The following is a 16,691-nucleotide window of genomic DNA, read 5'->3' as shown; positions in this document are numbered from 1 at the left end:
TCAGGAAACAACACAGCACAACCACTGCTTCACTGAAGGTTCTTAATGATGTTGTTGAAGCACTGGATGCTAAGGATTATTGTGCTGCACTTTTCTTAGACCTGTCTAAAGATTCTGACACTGTGGATCAGAACATCTTGTGTCAGAAGATCTCAGAACTGGTTTCTCAGATCACACCATTGGTTGGTTCTCTAATTATCTCTCAGCCCAGAGGCAATGTGTTCAACATAATGGTACTTCCTCCAGTTATTTAACAGTCAACAATGGTGTACCACAAGGCTCAGTCTTAGGATCCACCCTCTTCACATTGTACATAGGTAATGTACATGTAGGTCAGAGCATCCCTGATGCATCCTTACATTTGACGACATAGTTGTTTATTGTTGAGCTAAAACAGTTGCTAACGCTTTCCAGCTTTTGCAATCCGCCTTTGACATCATCCAGTCAGATTTGTTCCATCTCAAACTTGTCTTAAATGCTGAAAAAACGAAAGGGATGTTTTTTTTCTGACAGGGAGTCGTCCCAGTAGTTCTTGTTTCGATTTTATCCTTGAATGTGTCGTCATTGAGTTTGTTGATTCCTATAAATATTTGTGTATCTTGGTCGACTCACATCTCTTAAGCTCCATGTAGAAAACTTGGTAAAGAAACTGAAAGTTAAACTGGGTTTCTTTTTCAGAAACAGATCCTGTCTAACCCTGAATGTTAGGAAACACCTTGTATCTGTGACTTTCCTTTGCTCCAGTCCAGTGATATTGTTTATATGACCTTTCACATCTCCATCAACCCCAACAAGAACCCTGCAGATGTTGGATGCTGCAGATGTTGGATGCTGTCTATCATGGTGCACTAAAATTCATAACTGGCTGTAACTACCGTACCCACCACTGCACCCAGTATTGGTTAACTGGTCACCAGTAACTTCACACAGACTCTCACTGGTACATTTCCATCTTTAAATCACTTCTTGGTCTGCTGCCTTCATACATCTCCTCCTACATGTCTCTGTGTGAGTGCAGCTACAGCGTGCGCTCTCAGGACATCATTACCTGCAGTGTTCCCTCAGTGAGGACTGAACTAGACAAAAGGACCTTCTCCTACTCCGCTCCTGTTTCCTGGAATATCTTGTAAAAACATCTGAAGCTCTCGAGCTTACGTGGCTTCAAACATCTGATAAGTTCCTGGCAAAAACCAATTCATTCATTCAACCTTTATTTCTTCAGGTTAATCCCATTGAGCCTCTGGGACTCATTTACAAGAGAGACCTGATTTTAACAAAGAGTGATGACAACAGTGGACAACAACAATAACAAGACAGTTATAAAAGAGGCATACAGATTAATTTTTTTTGGTTACAAATTAAAATAAAATGACAACCAAAAGGACAGTCAAAAGGAAAAAAGTAGCAAAAACAAAAAAAACAGCTAGATTATAAGGCGGTGTAGAAAAATAAAAATAGGAACATGTCTGCGTAGGTTCTTGCGGACATGTTCCTGTTTTTAATTTTCTACACCGCTTTACAATCTAGTTGTTTTTATTTTGTTTTTTAAATACCATTTTTTTTCAGTTGTTCTTCTCAATTTGTATGTTTTTTATGATTGTCTACTGGTCATCACTCTTTATTAAAATCAGGTCTCTCTTGTAAATGAGTGAGAATAAAGGTTGAATAAATGAATATACATATAACATATACACATGTTCTTTCTTTTGCACAAAAGAGCAACATCATCAGGCCAGGACTTTGCGGTTTACACTCATCTGGTTTGAGAGAGGAGTAAAGGAGGCCATCTTTGTGAAGAGAACCCGTCCATCATCAAACGGGGCAGAGCCTTCGTGTCCAACTGTCCCCCTCTTACAATGCTGTTATTGCTAGTATCACTCAGCCCTCTCAAGCGGCCATCAGGGCACTAACGATCAACTGTTTAGGCTGATGGTCCTCCTTTATCATGTGAACATCTAGTTCTGGACGTCAACAGCAAACTGGTTGATCCACTATGAGATGGTGCTATTTATTTGTTCCAGCTCCTCAGACTGAAGAAGTCTTTTGGATAAAAGATGGAACGTTTCAACAAGAAGAATCTGTCCAGAGGGCTGACCTGGTTAGATATGCTGAGGTTGATTACAAAGAGCCTTTTATGGAGTTGAGTTTTCCATTAATACCATTAAGAAAAAATGAAAAAAAAGAGTCATATTTCAACAAGTATAAACTATAACCATGATAACAAAATAGGAATAACAATAAATATGAACAACATGAAAATATAAATAAGAATTAATAAAAAAAAAACATTCAAAGGTGGGAAAATGCACAAGAGGTTACACAGAATAAATAGAAAAGCCAAAAAAATTTACTGCACAAGTGTTTCTATTTTATATTAAAATTTTACAGTAAAGCAAGGGAAAAAGCACACGTTCCTGAACAGTAAATTTCGTACTTTTATTGTTTTTCTCGTTTATTGTGTATTTAAAATTAATCAACGTTGTCTGTTTTCTTTAACGTAATTTATTGGATATTTTACTTCATTAAAGACATGCAGCGGGTCAATGAACAGGATTTGAGTTTAATTTAATAAATAAATAAATAAAGGAACGGAAGAGGAAAACAACACCGTGTACGTCACTTCCTGTCGAGGCTAGGCGAGGTCACGTGATATGACATTAGCTCGCTGACTCTGCTATGTTTTTTCTTTGTATTAACGTTTTAGAAATGCTACATTTCTCGCTTCTTTCGGGATGTTGTCGTGGAGGGGCGCCCTGCGGCCGTCGCAACGGCCGCCGTGGACGACGCTGCTCGAGGAGTGTCGCCTCGAAAACGGCCGCTGTGGGCCTGCACGTCACGTGACCAGCATGCGGCGGAGCGTTTGATAAAAAAGATGGCGTGAGCGCGGAGGAGCGGCGCGAGGACAACAAGCTCTGAGCTGCCGGACCGCAGTGAGCCGCAGCGGCCCCAAGGTAAGCTCTCCACGGCCCGGAGCCTGTCTGTTCGCGCTGATCCCGCGTCGTGGCGCGGCAGAAACCCCAGTCGTCGTTGCCGTGTCGTATTTGAAGGCTAACGCGTGAGTTTGTGGTTTTATAACGCGGTTACGCGTTCTGTGGCTAACGTTAGCTAGCGACACAAACTGCGCCGTGCGCGTGAGACGACCGTTGCAAGGCTGCAGCAACGGGTCAGCCGAGACCAGCTGCTGCTTCCAAAGGCTGTAAACACGTCTCGCTTTGGTTGACTCGCACTTACTGCTGTTTATTTATTTAACGTCATTATCAGCTTTAACGGCGCCGACGAGCCGGACGACTTGTGAGCTTTACGTCAGTAAACGAACAAACTTGTGGACACATTTCGTCTGATAAAAACATTTAGCTTGAGCTCGTGTGTGCGCTAACTTCAGGTACAAAGCTTCAGGTGAAACCAGTAACTTTAGCTTTCAGTTTAGCTAGCGCAGTTCAGCCATGTCACTTAGCTTTAGCCGCTTTAGCTGCTGTGACGAACTTCACTGATGCCAACTTAAAAACAGTAAACTTTATAAAGTGGTGCATGCTGAGGGTAAGCTAGGCTAAATCAGGTGAGCAGGAAGTTGGACAGCCCAAACACGTGTCTTGTTACAGGAGTCATTGCTCCAACAAACAGATCGTTTTTAATTTTAATGCTTCTGTGAAGGTTTTAGGCTTTTATTTTTACTCCCTTTGCTTTGGGTTGAGCTTCAAGTTAAACTTTAAACACTTTCATTTGTTTATACGAATTCATCACAGTTGCATGCTTTTGTAAAACATGATTTTTTTTTTATTCTAATTGGAAATAATTTTCATTAGTTCATTTTTGGTTTCAGATTAAATTAGGGATTTTTTTGGTTTGCCTGTTTGACTTCACCCATGTTACTCATGAGGAGATTAAAAAGTAGTAGCAGTAAGAAGGGCTGCACCGATTGCAGTTTCATGATTTCTAAAAAGTCTGCTGACCTTCTGATTTTGGCCAATACTGATTTAGTTTTAGAAGCAACACTCAGGTGTTATAAGGTCACAATGCACCTTCGATTTTCAGTCTTATTTTGTTGAAAACATGCCCTTGAACAACATCCTAGAACCAATACAATCCTATTTTAACTGGCCGTGAGGTAGAGCTCTGAAATATGAATGAAGTTCAGACAATTGTTGTTAAAACTTTTTAAAAAATTAGTTTCTCGTGCAAGTATTGGACAATTTCTGATTTGCCAAAATTAAGGAAATCAAGGCCCCTAGTAGTAAGAGAATAAACTCGTAATATTACCAGAATAAACTCGTAATATTACCAGAATAAAGTTGTGATATTATCAGAACTCCGACACAAAAAGCAGCTTTTACTGTGGTAAACTGATGAATGGTCAAAGATTCAAGGTTCTTTATTCATCATTCGCACCACATGTGGTACATGTGGTGGAACAAAATTGTGTACACAGGGTCCCAGTTACACCCAACAAAAGTATAAAAATGTACAAGTTAAGCATCTTAAGTTACACTTTGGTACTGGTTTTACAAATAAGGAAATACTTAATGTGTTACCACATGAGCATCAGATTATTGTCAGTATCAGGACTTTGAAACAATTGTGCGAAGGACTATGTCTGTTTCGAAGAAAGAACCACACGGATTTGGAAGTTATTGCTTCTTTTGTGGAAGAGGAGCTTTCTGGCTTTTTATTCTCGTAAATTACGACTTTATTGGCATACGACTCTTTTCTCGACAATCTTTAGGATGTAAGACTTAGTCTCTTTTAAACTGTCATGAAAATATTTTTTAGCTTAAAGTGTGCAAAATAAAAATTCAAATTAAAACATAAAAAATAAGTCAATAAAAAAAGATGGTTTTAGCCATTTTTAACCCAAAGATTTTTTATGTATTTGTCCAAGATGCCTAATTTAGATTTTCTTGAATGTCATAGATAAAATGCAGGTTTTCATCAACGTATTTAAAAGTTATTTTCAATTAAGGAAAATGGGGACCGGATAGAGATTGTTCAAGGGCCACTTTTGGCCCCCGGGTCGTATGTTGCCCACATCTGTTCTAAAGCAACAGTTCCCAAAGTTATGGGTTGAAAAACACCAAGTACTTCTGGTCCCTCGTTGTTTTATGAAGACAAGTTTTGGAAAAGATCTTTTGTCAGGCTTTGTGATTTAAATAAATCGTTTTGATTAACTGGATGCATAACGGTGAAAAACTATAAATCAAACGTAACATTTAAGAGCCTGCAGATTGACTAATATTTAGATTTACTGTTGATGGATTTGTTTTTATTTAATGCATTTTATGACGTTACCTAATCCCTGACTGAGGTGGTGCTCGTTTGATTTTCAGATGGAGCCTGGACAGGATTTACTCCTCGCTGCTTTAAGTGAAAGTGGAATTTGTCCAAATGATCTTGGTTTATTAGACATAGACTCCCAGGATGTTATCCAGCCTTCCACGGCCCAACAAGTAAGATTATTGTCTGGGTGTAGACCATGTTCTACATTTCCTCCAGTGTAAACGTTAAATGGTGAATTTTGGTTCTCTTGCAGTCCATCTCTATCAGTGCTCTGGATGTTGGTGTGGGAACAGAATCGGTGGAGGTCGTTCGACCGGAGCCCTCAACTGCAGTCCCCATCGTTACAATCAGAGTGAGAAAACACAGCTTGGTGTTCCTTTTGATAGACCTGTCGAACAATGATTTGTTGCTCCGGTGAATTAAAACTTCCGTGTTGTTTTTGTGTCAGCATAAACCGCAGCCATCAACCACCACGTTTGTCTTAAATCAGCTGAATCAGTTGCCGTCGCTTGGAGCTGCTGCGGCCAAACAGTCGGTTACCAACCCAATCAAGCATACCATAACTGTCACCAAGGTCGTTCATGTGGCTAATTCAGCTCTGCGAGGGCCATCGGCCCCCACGACTACAAGTGTTCCCCATTCAGTGTCTGCAGTAGTGCCTTCTAACAAAGATCAGGTAAGTTTATAAATAATCCGGTGTTTCCCCCGTACCATTATTCAATGCCCCGCCCTGTCAACAGAACCGAGCCTACCCCCCCTCCTGTCGACTTCTGACGCCAACAACATAGTGTGCAATACAGACATAGCATAGCGCTCCACTTCTTTTTGGCTATCGTCAGTACTGGTTTTGTGAGGGGAAGGTTAATTCTGCCAACTCTGGCCCTTTCAGGCTGTGCCTGAGCTAACCCTGTTCACACATGCCACTGATGTTTGGGGTGATGTTGTCTGTGCTTTGGAAGGCTGGGTGGTGCAGGCGGCTGTTAGCAAACATGAAGCTAAGCTAATCAGATCCACGCTATATGTATTCCCACACTAGGTTTGCAAACGGTGCACTGGTCATAAAAACAGTCTTTCTAACATGCATTCACATTTTGTAGCTTGATAAATTGAGAGGCACATGGCTAATGACAAGCGGGTTGGAGGATTGAAAATAATTTATTGTTGTTGTTTTTTAAATGTTATTTTACAGATCAGTTACAATAAACTTACCATGCTCTGTTCAGAAAAATATGCTACACAGTATTTAATTGCTCCCTGCTTCTTGGGTTTCCTCTCGGCTGCGCTGCGAGTCAAGTGGCACGGCCATGACTTGGAGGTCTCTGTAAATGAGTCCTCGAGGTCCAGTGAGACCAGCCTGTAGAAATAAAGGTTGAATGAATTACTTGAAACTAGTCCGCATGCACTCTCTGCTGGATACATTGTACAATTACACCTTTTGCCATTAAGGACGCACCTTGTTCCCAGTATATTTGAGGTGAAAATTAGAAGTCAGAGATTTGTCATTCGCATCTCATGTGGTGGAATGAGATTATGTTCACAGGGTTCCAGTTACATCCAACAATAAAATGTAAAAGAAAAACATAAGATATGAAGAACAAATATACATGAAGAACTAACGGCATAAAAACAATACGTCGAACAGCAGCACGAACATGAGTGTGTGAGCAGATGAACACATCAACATGGAACCGATCAGCAGAAACATGGAACAGATCAGCAGTAACATGGAACAGATCAGCAGCAACATGAAACAGATCAGCAGCAACATGATATGGTTTTTCACAGTGATTATTCTGGTTAGAGATTCATGAGTCTAACAGCCTCAGGGTAGAAGCTGTTCCTCAGTCTAGTGGTTCTACACTTAATGCTCCTCAACCTCCTTCCTGAGGGGAGTGGGGCAAAAAGTCTGTGCTGGATGAGTGTGGTCCTTCATGATGCAGGTGGCCCTCTTCCTGCATCTGGAGGTGTAGATGTCTGTGATGGTGGGGAGGCTGACTCCAACATCTTCTGTGCAGCCTTCACCACTCTCTGCAAAGCTTTTCTTTCTGCAGCTGTGCAGCCTCCATGCCACACGTTGATGCTGGAGCACGGGATGCGCTCCACTGCACACCTGTAGAAGGAGGTGAGGACTGAGCTTCCAGACCAGCTCGTCTCAGCCGTCTGAGGAAGTAGAGTCTCTGATGATCTTTCTTCATCAGGCTGGTGGTGGTGTTGCTCCAGCTGAGGTTGTTGTTCAGGTGTGCACCCAAGTACTTGTAGTTGGAGACCACTTCCACCACAGATCCTCTTATGTTCAGGAGGGTGTAGGTAGGGCTGGGCGATATATCGGTATTTTAAAAATATTGAGATGATTTAAAACACGATATAAAATGAGACTGTATCAATATAAGGCGATATAGTCTTGTACTCTGCATAAAGATAACTCCAGCAGTTTTTCTCCCAGTCTGACTCTGCAGGCTGCAACCTTTCACACTATCACTCCTCCTCCCTCACTGACAAACCCGCTCCTCCCCGGCTGCTTGCTCCAGCTGAAGAAGCTACAGATATGCAGACAGGTCTTTGTTGACTCTCAGTGGGAGAACCACTTTAAATTCCTGATAAGGTGTGCAAATGACGGTGGCTGCTTCAACAAAGCTGCAAGGCTCCGTCTTGTGCCGGGAGAAGAAATACTCTGAGATCATAGTTACACAGTCACGATGGGGGGAAACAGGTTTTTATGGCTGTTAATTAGAGGATAAGATCCGCGTTGATACGGACAAATTTTATGTTTACATGCAACCGGAGGAATCCACCCCGCCCTCCCGAATCTGCTGTAGTTACCATGCCGGGTCATTAGATGGCGCTGTGAATTTTGTACCTTCACCCAATGCACATGCCTGCTGCCTCTGCACGCTGTTTTCCTCTGGACTAAGAGCTCAGCTAACAACAACAACGATGTAACAACAAGTTAAAGATGGATTTTGGATGAGAGTCGACAGATTTGACGCCAAGCGGCACCGCTTCGTCTAACAGCTCCACACCGGTCGCTGAGTGGACCAGAACCGAGTCGACGATGTCGGACTTTGCTCCGTGATCATCAGTAGCTGATTTACAGCAGGTAAATCAACGTTCTTAATGATGTTTACTTCGGTTACACAACAACCAGCTGAGTTTTTATTTTTCCTGAAAGAAGAAGAAGCTGTCCTTCCACCAGGCGGACCGGTTCGGAGCGAGGCTCGGCCCAGGTGCAGTGCAGGAGGACGTCGAAGAGAGATGTTGGATGAACTATTTATTTAAAATTCCCCTCATTTATTTTATTCAATCCATTCAATATTTTAAGCTGCATTAATCAAAGGAGTGACGGCCTGAACGAGCCAGAAAACAACGTCACCAGTATCCAGGATGAAAACGGAGCAGAGTCCACTTCATTAATGTTTTTACAGTTCGGTTAAAGTGTTTTTAATAGTGTGTTCAGTTTAATTATCAGTGTTTGTGTGACATACAGTTTGTGTTGTTGAATAAATAAATAAAAATTAAACCTGATGTCTTCATTTTCAACTTAAATAACACGCAGCATGTTTTGCATCGTTTAAATCATATAAGTCCAGATAACTTCATTATATATCTCCCACGCTAACATTAATACTGTTTATAGATGTTTATATTCTCAGCGGGCGGTCAGACAAAAACCTCCGCTCTGAGAGGTGGGTTCAGAAACTCCGGATTCAAAGAGGGCCACTGGTGTCGTGTAAATGAGCAGCAGAACCGCAGAGAGAAAGTGGATTCACTCAAAATACGCGCCGTGTAAACGGCCCCTGACAGCAGCTTGAAACTTTTACACAGGGCGGTGCATTCAAGAGCATAGGAACTTTTAAATTCAGAAAGAAATGAGCTGTAATCAATCGGAACTGAGCTCTGTAAAGAAGCCAACTACACAACAATGTGGGCTTTCTAACAGTTTAGTTAATAAAGGTTGGATTAATGTACTTCATTAGACTTTTAAAGAGCAGTCAGCCTTTCATTATGGTTGCTCTGTATGTGTTCTGTTTAAATTTTAAGTGCACAAGATGTGCTTTTGGTTTTGTTATGCAGGGGGGGAAAAAAAACCATTTTATTTTTGAGACATTTATTTTGTAGTTGCAGCTTTAAGATGTGTGACAACTGGGACAAAGCTTCGACTCAGAAATATATTTGTGTTACAACTTTATGGAAAGAAAAATATATCAAGATATATATCATATATCGCCATTTATCTTAAAATAACGAGATATTAATTTTGGTCCATATCGCCCAGCCCTAGGTGTAGGTGTGTGTGTTCCTTCTGAAGTCCACAATCATCTCCTTTGTCTTCTTCACATTGATGTGAAGGTTATTCTCTCTGCACCAGCTCTCCAGGTGTTCCACCTCCTGCCTGTAGCTGGACTCATCATTGTTTGTGATGCATCCCACCACCGCTGTATCATCTGCAAACTTTACAATGTGACAGCCTGGATGGGTAGCTGCACAATCATACAAAAGTACTTTCAAAAGTACTTTATTAATCCCAGAGGGAAATTTAAGTGAGCAGAGTAAACAGGAGAGGGCTCAACACACATCCCTGAGGAGAGCCAGTGCTGAGGGTTATGGTGGAGGAGGAGAAGTTGTGGATCCTCACTGACTGAGGTCTGTTTGTTAAGAAGTCCAGGACCCAGTTGCAAATGGAGGGGCTTAGTTCTAGTGTGAATAGTTTGTCCATCAGGGTTTGGGGGATCATGGTGTTGAAGACAGACATGAAGTCCACAAAGATCATACGGATGTAGGAGTTCTGCTCCAGGTGGGTGAGAGCAGTGTGGACCACAGAAGAGATGGTGTCCTCTCTTGGTTCTTGCGGTATGTGTACTGATGAGGGTCCTCGTTGATGGTTGTTCTGATGTGGGTCATGACCAGTTTTTAGAAGCTTTTAGCGACTATCAGGGTGAGGGCTACTGGTCGATAGAAGTCTTTATATCTGAGTATAATGGGAGAGTTCTCATCAATACCGATATGTCCCCAAACACGTATATCAGCCCTACCAGTTTATCGGTCAGGCTCTCGTATGTAGATATATAGTTCGTTCACAAATTCACGCACAAAAAACATTTTCTCTTATTTACTCTGATCACATATCATTTTTTCAGCAGATTCAGTTGAAAGACCTACTTCGAACTGGCAATGTGAAGAACATGGGTCTAAAGAGCAACAGCCTAAAAGAGCTCATGAAGTTAAAACCTCCACCTGACATCGCTCCGCCTGTGGCAACGGCTACAGCCACGACTTCAGGTAACTTAAAAAAAAAAAAAAAACTTCAGGTAACTTACTCAAATGGGCAAAAACACCGACTTTCAACTCTGCAGTTGTTCCAGATCTTCGACGAGGTTCTTATTTCAAGTTCAAGCACTTTGATAGTGAATTTTCCAGAAGTTTCAGCGTCTTACAGCAATGACATTTACACACAACAGTTAATTTGTGCTCAAAATGAATATTTCACTTCCCCATTCTATAAAATTTATTTTAATGTGCTATAAACGGCCTAAAATAGAACCGACATCAGAGCAGGAGCTCTCATCTGACAGAAAACCTGTTCAGATCTCAACACCATGCTGATGATGCCTTACCTTACTTTATTTCATTTATATGTTCATTTCATAAACATGTTTTCATGCTGCTGCCAGAGTCTTAACTGGAGTTACTGGGAGAGATCATCTCTCTCCAGTTTTAGCTTCTCTCCATTGGCTCCCTGTCAAATCCAGAATAGAATTCAAAATCTTACTTCTAACCTACAAAGCTCTCAACAACCTAGCTCCATCTTATATTACAGATCTTATTGTTCCATATTTTACTAACAGAGCACTTCGCTCTCAGACTGCAGGTTTACTTGTGGTTCCTAGAGTTTCCAGCAGCAGAATGGGAGGAAGATCTTTCAGTTCTCAGGCTCCTCTCTTGTGGAACCAACTTCCAGTTTCTGTCCATGAGGCTGACACATTGTCCAGTTTGAAGACTGGGATTAAGACTTTCCTTTTTGATAAATCCTATAGTTAGGGTCGGCTTGTTATGCTGCTATAGACTTAGACTACTAGAGGACAAACTGACCTCATGTCCTTAAATGAATTGTTAAAATTGAATAGTTTTCATTTGATACTATTTCTATCTTAACATGTGATTCTTGACCTGCCATTGTGTATCTATTCCTACCAAACCCAGCCGGTTGAAGCAGATGGTCCTCTTGTCCTGATCCTGGTTCTGCTAAAGGTTTCTTCCTCATGAGGGAGTTTTTCTTTCCACTGTCGCCTTCATGCTTGTTCAAGATGAGAGTTCAGTGATGGAGTTAAACTCAAAGCTGCTCCTCAGATAAATAATGTTCAATTATTATTTTATACATGAATGTTTCTGTTAAATTATTATTTTATATTTGAATTTTTCTGTTAAATTATTATTTTATATTTGAATGTTTCTGTTAAATTATTATTTTATATTTGAATGTTTCTGTTCAGTCCCTGAGACGAGTTCTGTTGTGACTTGGAGCTTTAGAAATAAACCGAATTGAATATAGTCAGTTTTAGTGCGAGTCAAAACGAGATGATTTTTGAACGTGAGGCGGACGGAGCTGCAGACCCAGAGGAGGACGGAACCGCCAAGTCAGAACCTCTCGGACAGAGGAGAGGATCATGAAGGAGAAACAGTCCGAGTCAAGACAGAGAGGACTTTGATGATGAAGAGGGTGATCATGATTTGTTTCAGACCATGAAGAGCGAACACAGCCCTACTAGGAGGTCTGACTCTGCAGAGAAGAGGGTCCATCTAGAACCCCTCTGACTGGGCCAACAAAACCAAGCATCAGTTCCGAGCTCTGGAGAACAGAGGAGGGTGTGCATGTTGCCCCAGAGGACTAGTGGAGGAAAATGCACTTTTTTTTTTAATTAACAAAATGAATTAAAGTTTGGGCACAGCCCGAAGAGGAGACGTGGGCCCTCCTTCCCGTGGGCTCACCACCTGCAGAAGACAATGGATGGATGAAGTAAAGTTAAAGGGTTCAACCCGTCTAAATGTTCACAACATGATGCTCTGATGTGGATCAGAGTTCACGATCTTGTCTGTAGTTACAGAAACTGCGTTCATTCAGCTGGGACTGCTGCACGATAAACAATAAAGATCAGTTCAATGTAAAATAATTCATTAGATTCTTGAAAACGCATGTTATCGTGCTCTATCTACACATTGATTGACAGCTGCTGCTGATTCTGATGTCTGTGATGCTGGTGAGACATTTTCCTCAGTGATCAGAGTTCAAACAGTTGATGTTGGAAGTGACTCCAGCCTCCTGCGCTAACAGTTAACAGGCTGAGAAATCCACCAGTGACCTAACCAGTACCGGTCTGGTTTCTGCTGGTGTTCCAGGTGACGTGAACAATGGAATCAAGAAGGATGTGTTTGGTAAAGACGGTGCCAGGCTCTGGGTTAAAGATGACGTCAAAATACAAAACCTTTCAAATTCTCTGGTAAGTGTTTTTATCTTCTTATACAACTCTTTTAAAAAAAGACAATGTCCAAACATCATCACTATTTTTGAATCCGTGCACAGAAAGCCCCAGGGCTAAAGGAGGAAGATGAGCCTGAGGAGGAAGAGGAAGATGAGCTCGGTCACGCAGAGACCTACGCAGAGTACATGCCATTGAAACGTAAGAATCATTTTATTTGAGGAGGTCGGATTTAAAGGGTGACGATCACCGTGAGAATACCACAGTCCATTTAAGACTAAAAGCATCAAGGGTGGGCCTCGATGCTAAAATATCTATAAATTGAAATTATTATTCATTTGTGTAGAAACATTATGCTGCTGTATCATCTTTAATCAATACTACCAATTCAAACGTGTTTGTAGAGTTCCTTTGCAGCCTCAAAGTTTAAAGAGCACAAAGATGATTTTAGTATTTTTAGGTCTGGATACTCTTAGAACAAAGTATGTTAAAACACGAGTGTTTCCAAAGTTTATTCTCTGTTCCATTATTTTTAAAAGCTCACTCAGATTCTCGTTTTTCATGTTTTATTGTTGGGAAATGGTGGCGGTCGTCATGAGTTTCACTTTTGGTCTGTTTATCTTGGCAAGCCTCAAGTTTGAGGGTTCATCCGTCCGTGCTGAGGCAACATTTCAGCCTTTTTTAAATATATATATGTTTTTTTTCTTTCCTTTTTTATGCTAACAATGCTCCAAGTTTTCCAAAAAAGTAATTAAAGACAAAGCTTAAGAATATATCAAAATGTCCGTTCAAACACGTTTTTTCCCGTTCATTCCCGTTGCCTCCCAGAACCAAACACTGAAAGATGCTTGCAGTCAGTAATTCAGAGGACTGGGGGGATTATAAAGCGATTATTGATGTAGCGATTGTCTTCACACGCCACTGTCTTATTATATTAACATGGACTCATTAATACTTGATGAAGAGCACGTAACATTTGTTAAGAAACCCGAACAACAGGCTGCTGACCAACAGTTAGCATAAATGCTAACCTAATACTGAAAACGCCATAGAAAAGCTAATGCTAGTAACATTGTTTGTCACTTGAAATTTATACATGAATCGGACATAAATCCAGATTGACGTTAACTAAATAGATTTTCAAAGGTTGAAAATTGTCTGCACTAGATCCTGACCTGATGAGGATATTTTGGCTATTGGTGATACCGATATTGGGAGGGTTAGGCGACCACCAATAATCGATATGACGGTTGAATTTATTTTTGTTTCGTTCACCCCCAAGAATCTGTAAACTGCGAGTGGAGCGGGGCTTGTTTATTTAGCTTAGCTGTTAGCAATCATGAAGCTAAGCTGATCAGATTTAATTAGTCCCACTGTGCTGCCTTTTGTTCAAAGACCGTAAGTTCATCACGTGAGTAAGTTACAAAAATTAGGTGACAAGTTCATAGTTGATGATCCGTGTTTTGATCCTGTATGCTCCACACTGGTTAGTTGTCATATTTATTATCTGCATCGTTTTTATGTCTATATTCTGATTTACCTCATTTTGTATTTTGCTTCGTGTGCTACCTGTTGTTCTGTCTGTACAGCACTTTGGTTGGCCATGTCCCTGTTTTAAGTGCTCTATAAATAAAATGGTCTGGTATAGTTAATAATTTAAGTAAATTCATAAACTGTTGAAATGTTTTGGGTTTGAATTCCAGTCAGAGTGAGACGTCTGATCTTTGTCATATTGTACGTGAGGTAGTGAGTGCTCTCACCATAGAACAATCTTTGACGGCATTTCTCCAGTAAAACGAGTAATAAGAGAGAAAACGGCTCACGTACACGCTTGTGCCTTGAGAGACTTGTCTTTTTACAAATTCATTAAAGGTCTTCAGTAAAATCATGAAAGCAAGCCTCGTCTGAGGACTTTTTATTTTGTTGGCTGTCTGGCTTCACATAGGAAAGCATACCCACATTAACGTTAGCTTGCTAACTTGAGAGGCACGTAGCTAATGACGAGCAGGTTGGAGGATTGAAGAAAATTTATTATTGATTTATTTTACAGATCAGTTCAAATAAACTCACCATACTCTGTTCAGCAAAATACTCTACACAGTATTGCTCCCTGCTTCGGCTGTGCTGAAAGTGAAACTTAAGTGAACGACCAGTGAAAGTCGTCTTCATGCGCCCTCTGCTGGATACATTGCACAATTACGGCTGTTTCCAGCATTTTAGGAGTAAAAGTTAGGAGTGCTTATATCGGCCGATAATGGGACAATTATCCCCGATAGCAACAGGTCCCCAAACGGCTATAATGGCCTAACTTATCGGCTCTACCGATATATCAGTCGGGCTCTAGTCTGCACATCTACGATGCATTTAAACTTGATTTTTAACCTGCACAGAAACCCCCAAGTTCCTTCCAGTAGCAACATTTTGCATGTCTGGCTGTTTATCTGAATTATACTAACGGTGTGTTCTCGCTCTCCCAGCACGTTAGGGCTTTTCTTTGACTTGTTATTACTTTGTTACACTTCTGTGAAACATTCGCACAAAATTAAAGTTTAGGAAAGTAATTCAGCAGTGTGTCGTCACCGTGTGCGTGCAACAAACTTACTTGTGAGCTCTAAATGCAGTGAGAATCGGCCTGAGGCATCCTGATCCTGTGGTGGAGACCAGCTCTCTGTCCAGTGTGAACCCTCCAGATGTTTGGTACAAACTGTCCATCCCAGAGGAGGTCATTGATCGAGGCTGCTTGTCTGCTCTGCAGCTGGAAGCCATCACCTACGCAGCTCAGGTACGCAGCGTTAATTACTCTGAGAACTGTTCAGAAAACCATTGTCTGCATCTTCACAATCACTTTTTCTGTTAATTAGTTCTTTGTATGCGTTAGATGGATAATTGCTGTACCTGCTGATCTTTGTTCACCTGTGTTTTGTTTTAATTTGTAATTTGTAATTTAAAGGGATGTTTTGTCAAATATTTGTCCTAACTGACCAGGTGTTGTCAGTTTTAATCAGAGATCGGAGCAGGCTGGCTAGCCCATCGAGAGCTCAATATTTTTTATTTATGCCTTTATTTTGTAAGATTTGTCAGGTGTAACATTTTCTTTAAAGCAGCACACCGTATGATCTCTGCTTCCGTTTTCTAAGAAAAGAACGTGAGCGAACGGCACAGGAGACGGTTTAAAAACCAGGCGGAGACATTTAAAAGTTTTATCGTTTCACTGAAACAAAAAGCTGAAGCAGAGCTTTATTTCCTCAACAGCATCGCTGCACTGCAGGAGTTTATCCAATATTAACATTTTACACCTAACATGATTAATTTAAAAGTATTTTTGCTTGTTTAGTTTAGTTTCTGGGCTGTTGAACGCAGCACAGACGAGCCGCAGGCATCGCTCGTTAGAAACGTTTTTACTGAGCGGAGATGGGGCTGGGCGACACGTCAATGTTTAAAATATAGAGATCATTTCATTTACGAGTTATAAGATGGGACTATCTCGATATAAACGGTGTAGTTGAAAATCCGCCTGCTGTTTTCTCTTGATCCCACGCGGCCCTCGCCTCCCCCAGCCCCTCACCCGCTCCCCCGTTTCCTGCTTCTCCAGGTGGGACGGCACGTAGCGTTCACGGAGCAGCTGGTGAGCAGGAAAACAAAGATGGCTCTTTGGAGATGGTTTGGATTTAATTTGTCAGATGAACAGCAGAAAATGTTTTCTGTAGACAGCGCTGAAAACAAGCCCCAACAAAAGGTTCGAGCACAACGAACCCTTTTCACCTTTAAAACAGCGCGATGAAGCGCTGTACAGACACGAGATAGAACTTTATTGAGCCCGCGGGAAATCGTTGTGCCAGAGTTTCAGTACGAAGGAAAATACACAAGGAATCACAAGATATAAAAAATAACAGAATATATCAAAAAATAACAGAATATATAAAAAAATAACAGAATATATAAAAAAAT

General features: G+C 41.1%; 1 protein-coding gene across 1 annotated transcript in view; it reads left to right on the top strand.

Annotated features, from left to right (window-relative positions):
• The first annotated feature begins 2,619 nt into the window (after window positions 1-2,619).
• Window positions 2,620-16,691, top strand: part of sbno1 (strawberry notch homolog 1 (Drosophila)) — a 30,130-nt gene continuing 16,058 nt past the window's right edge. The window contains exons 1-8 of the mRNA XM_037691952.1: window positions 2,620-2,951; window positions 5,322-5,441; window positions 5,525-5,623; window positions 5,720-5,947; window positions 10,407-10,548; window positions 12,664-12,764; window positions 12,848-12,944; window positions 15,365-15,525. Coding sequence (XP_037547880.1) covers window positions 5,322-5,441; window positions 5,525-5,623; window positions 5,720-5,947; window positions 10,407-10,548; window positions 12,664-12,764; window positions 12,848-12,944; window positions 15,365-15,525 — 948 coding nt within the window. The 5' untranslated portion in view covers window positions 2,620-2,951. The remainder of the gene's footprint in view (window positions 2,952-5,321; window positions 5,442-5,524; window positions 5,624-5,719; window positions 5,948-10,406; window positions 10,549-12,663; window positions 12,765-12,847; window positions 12,945-15,364; window positions 15,526-16,691) is intronic.

Source organism: Nematolebias whitei, chromosome 18 (genome assembly GCF_014905685.2).
Source record: "Nematolebias whitei isolate Nwh7 chromosome 18, NemWhi1, whole genome shotgun sequence".
Classification (NCBI taxonomy): Eukaryota; Metazoa; Chordata; class Actinopteri; order Cyprinodontiformes; family Rivulidae; genus Nematolebias; species Nematolebias whitei.
This window is presented reverse-complemented; position numbering and strand designations above follow the sequence as displayed.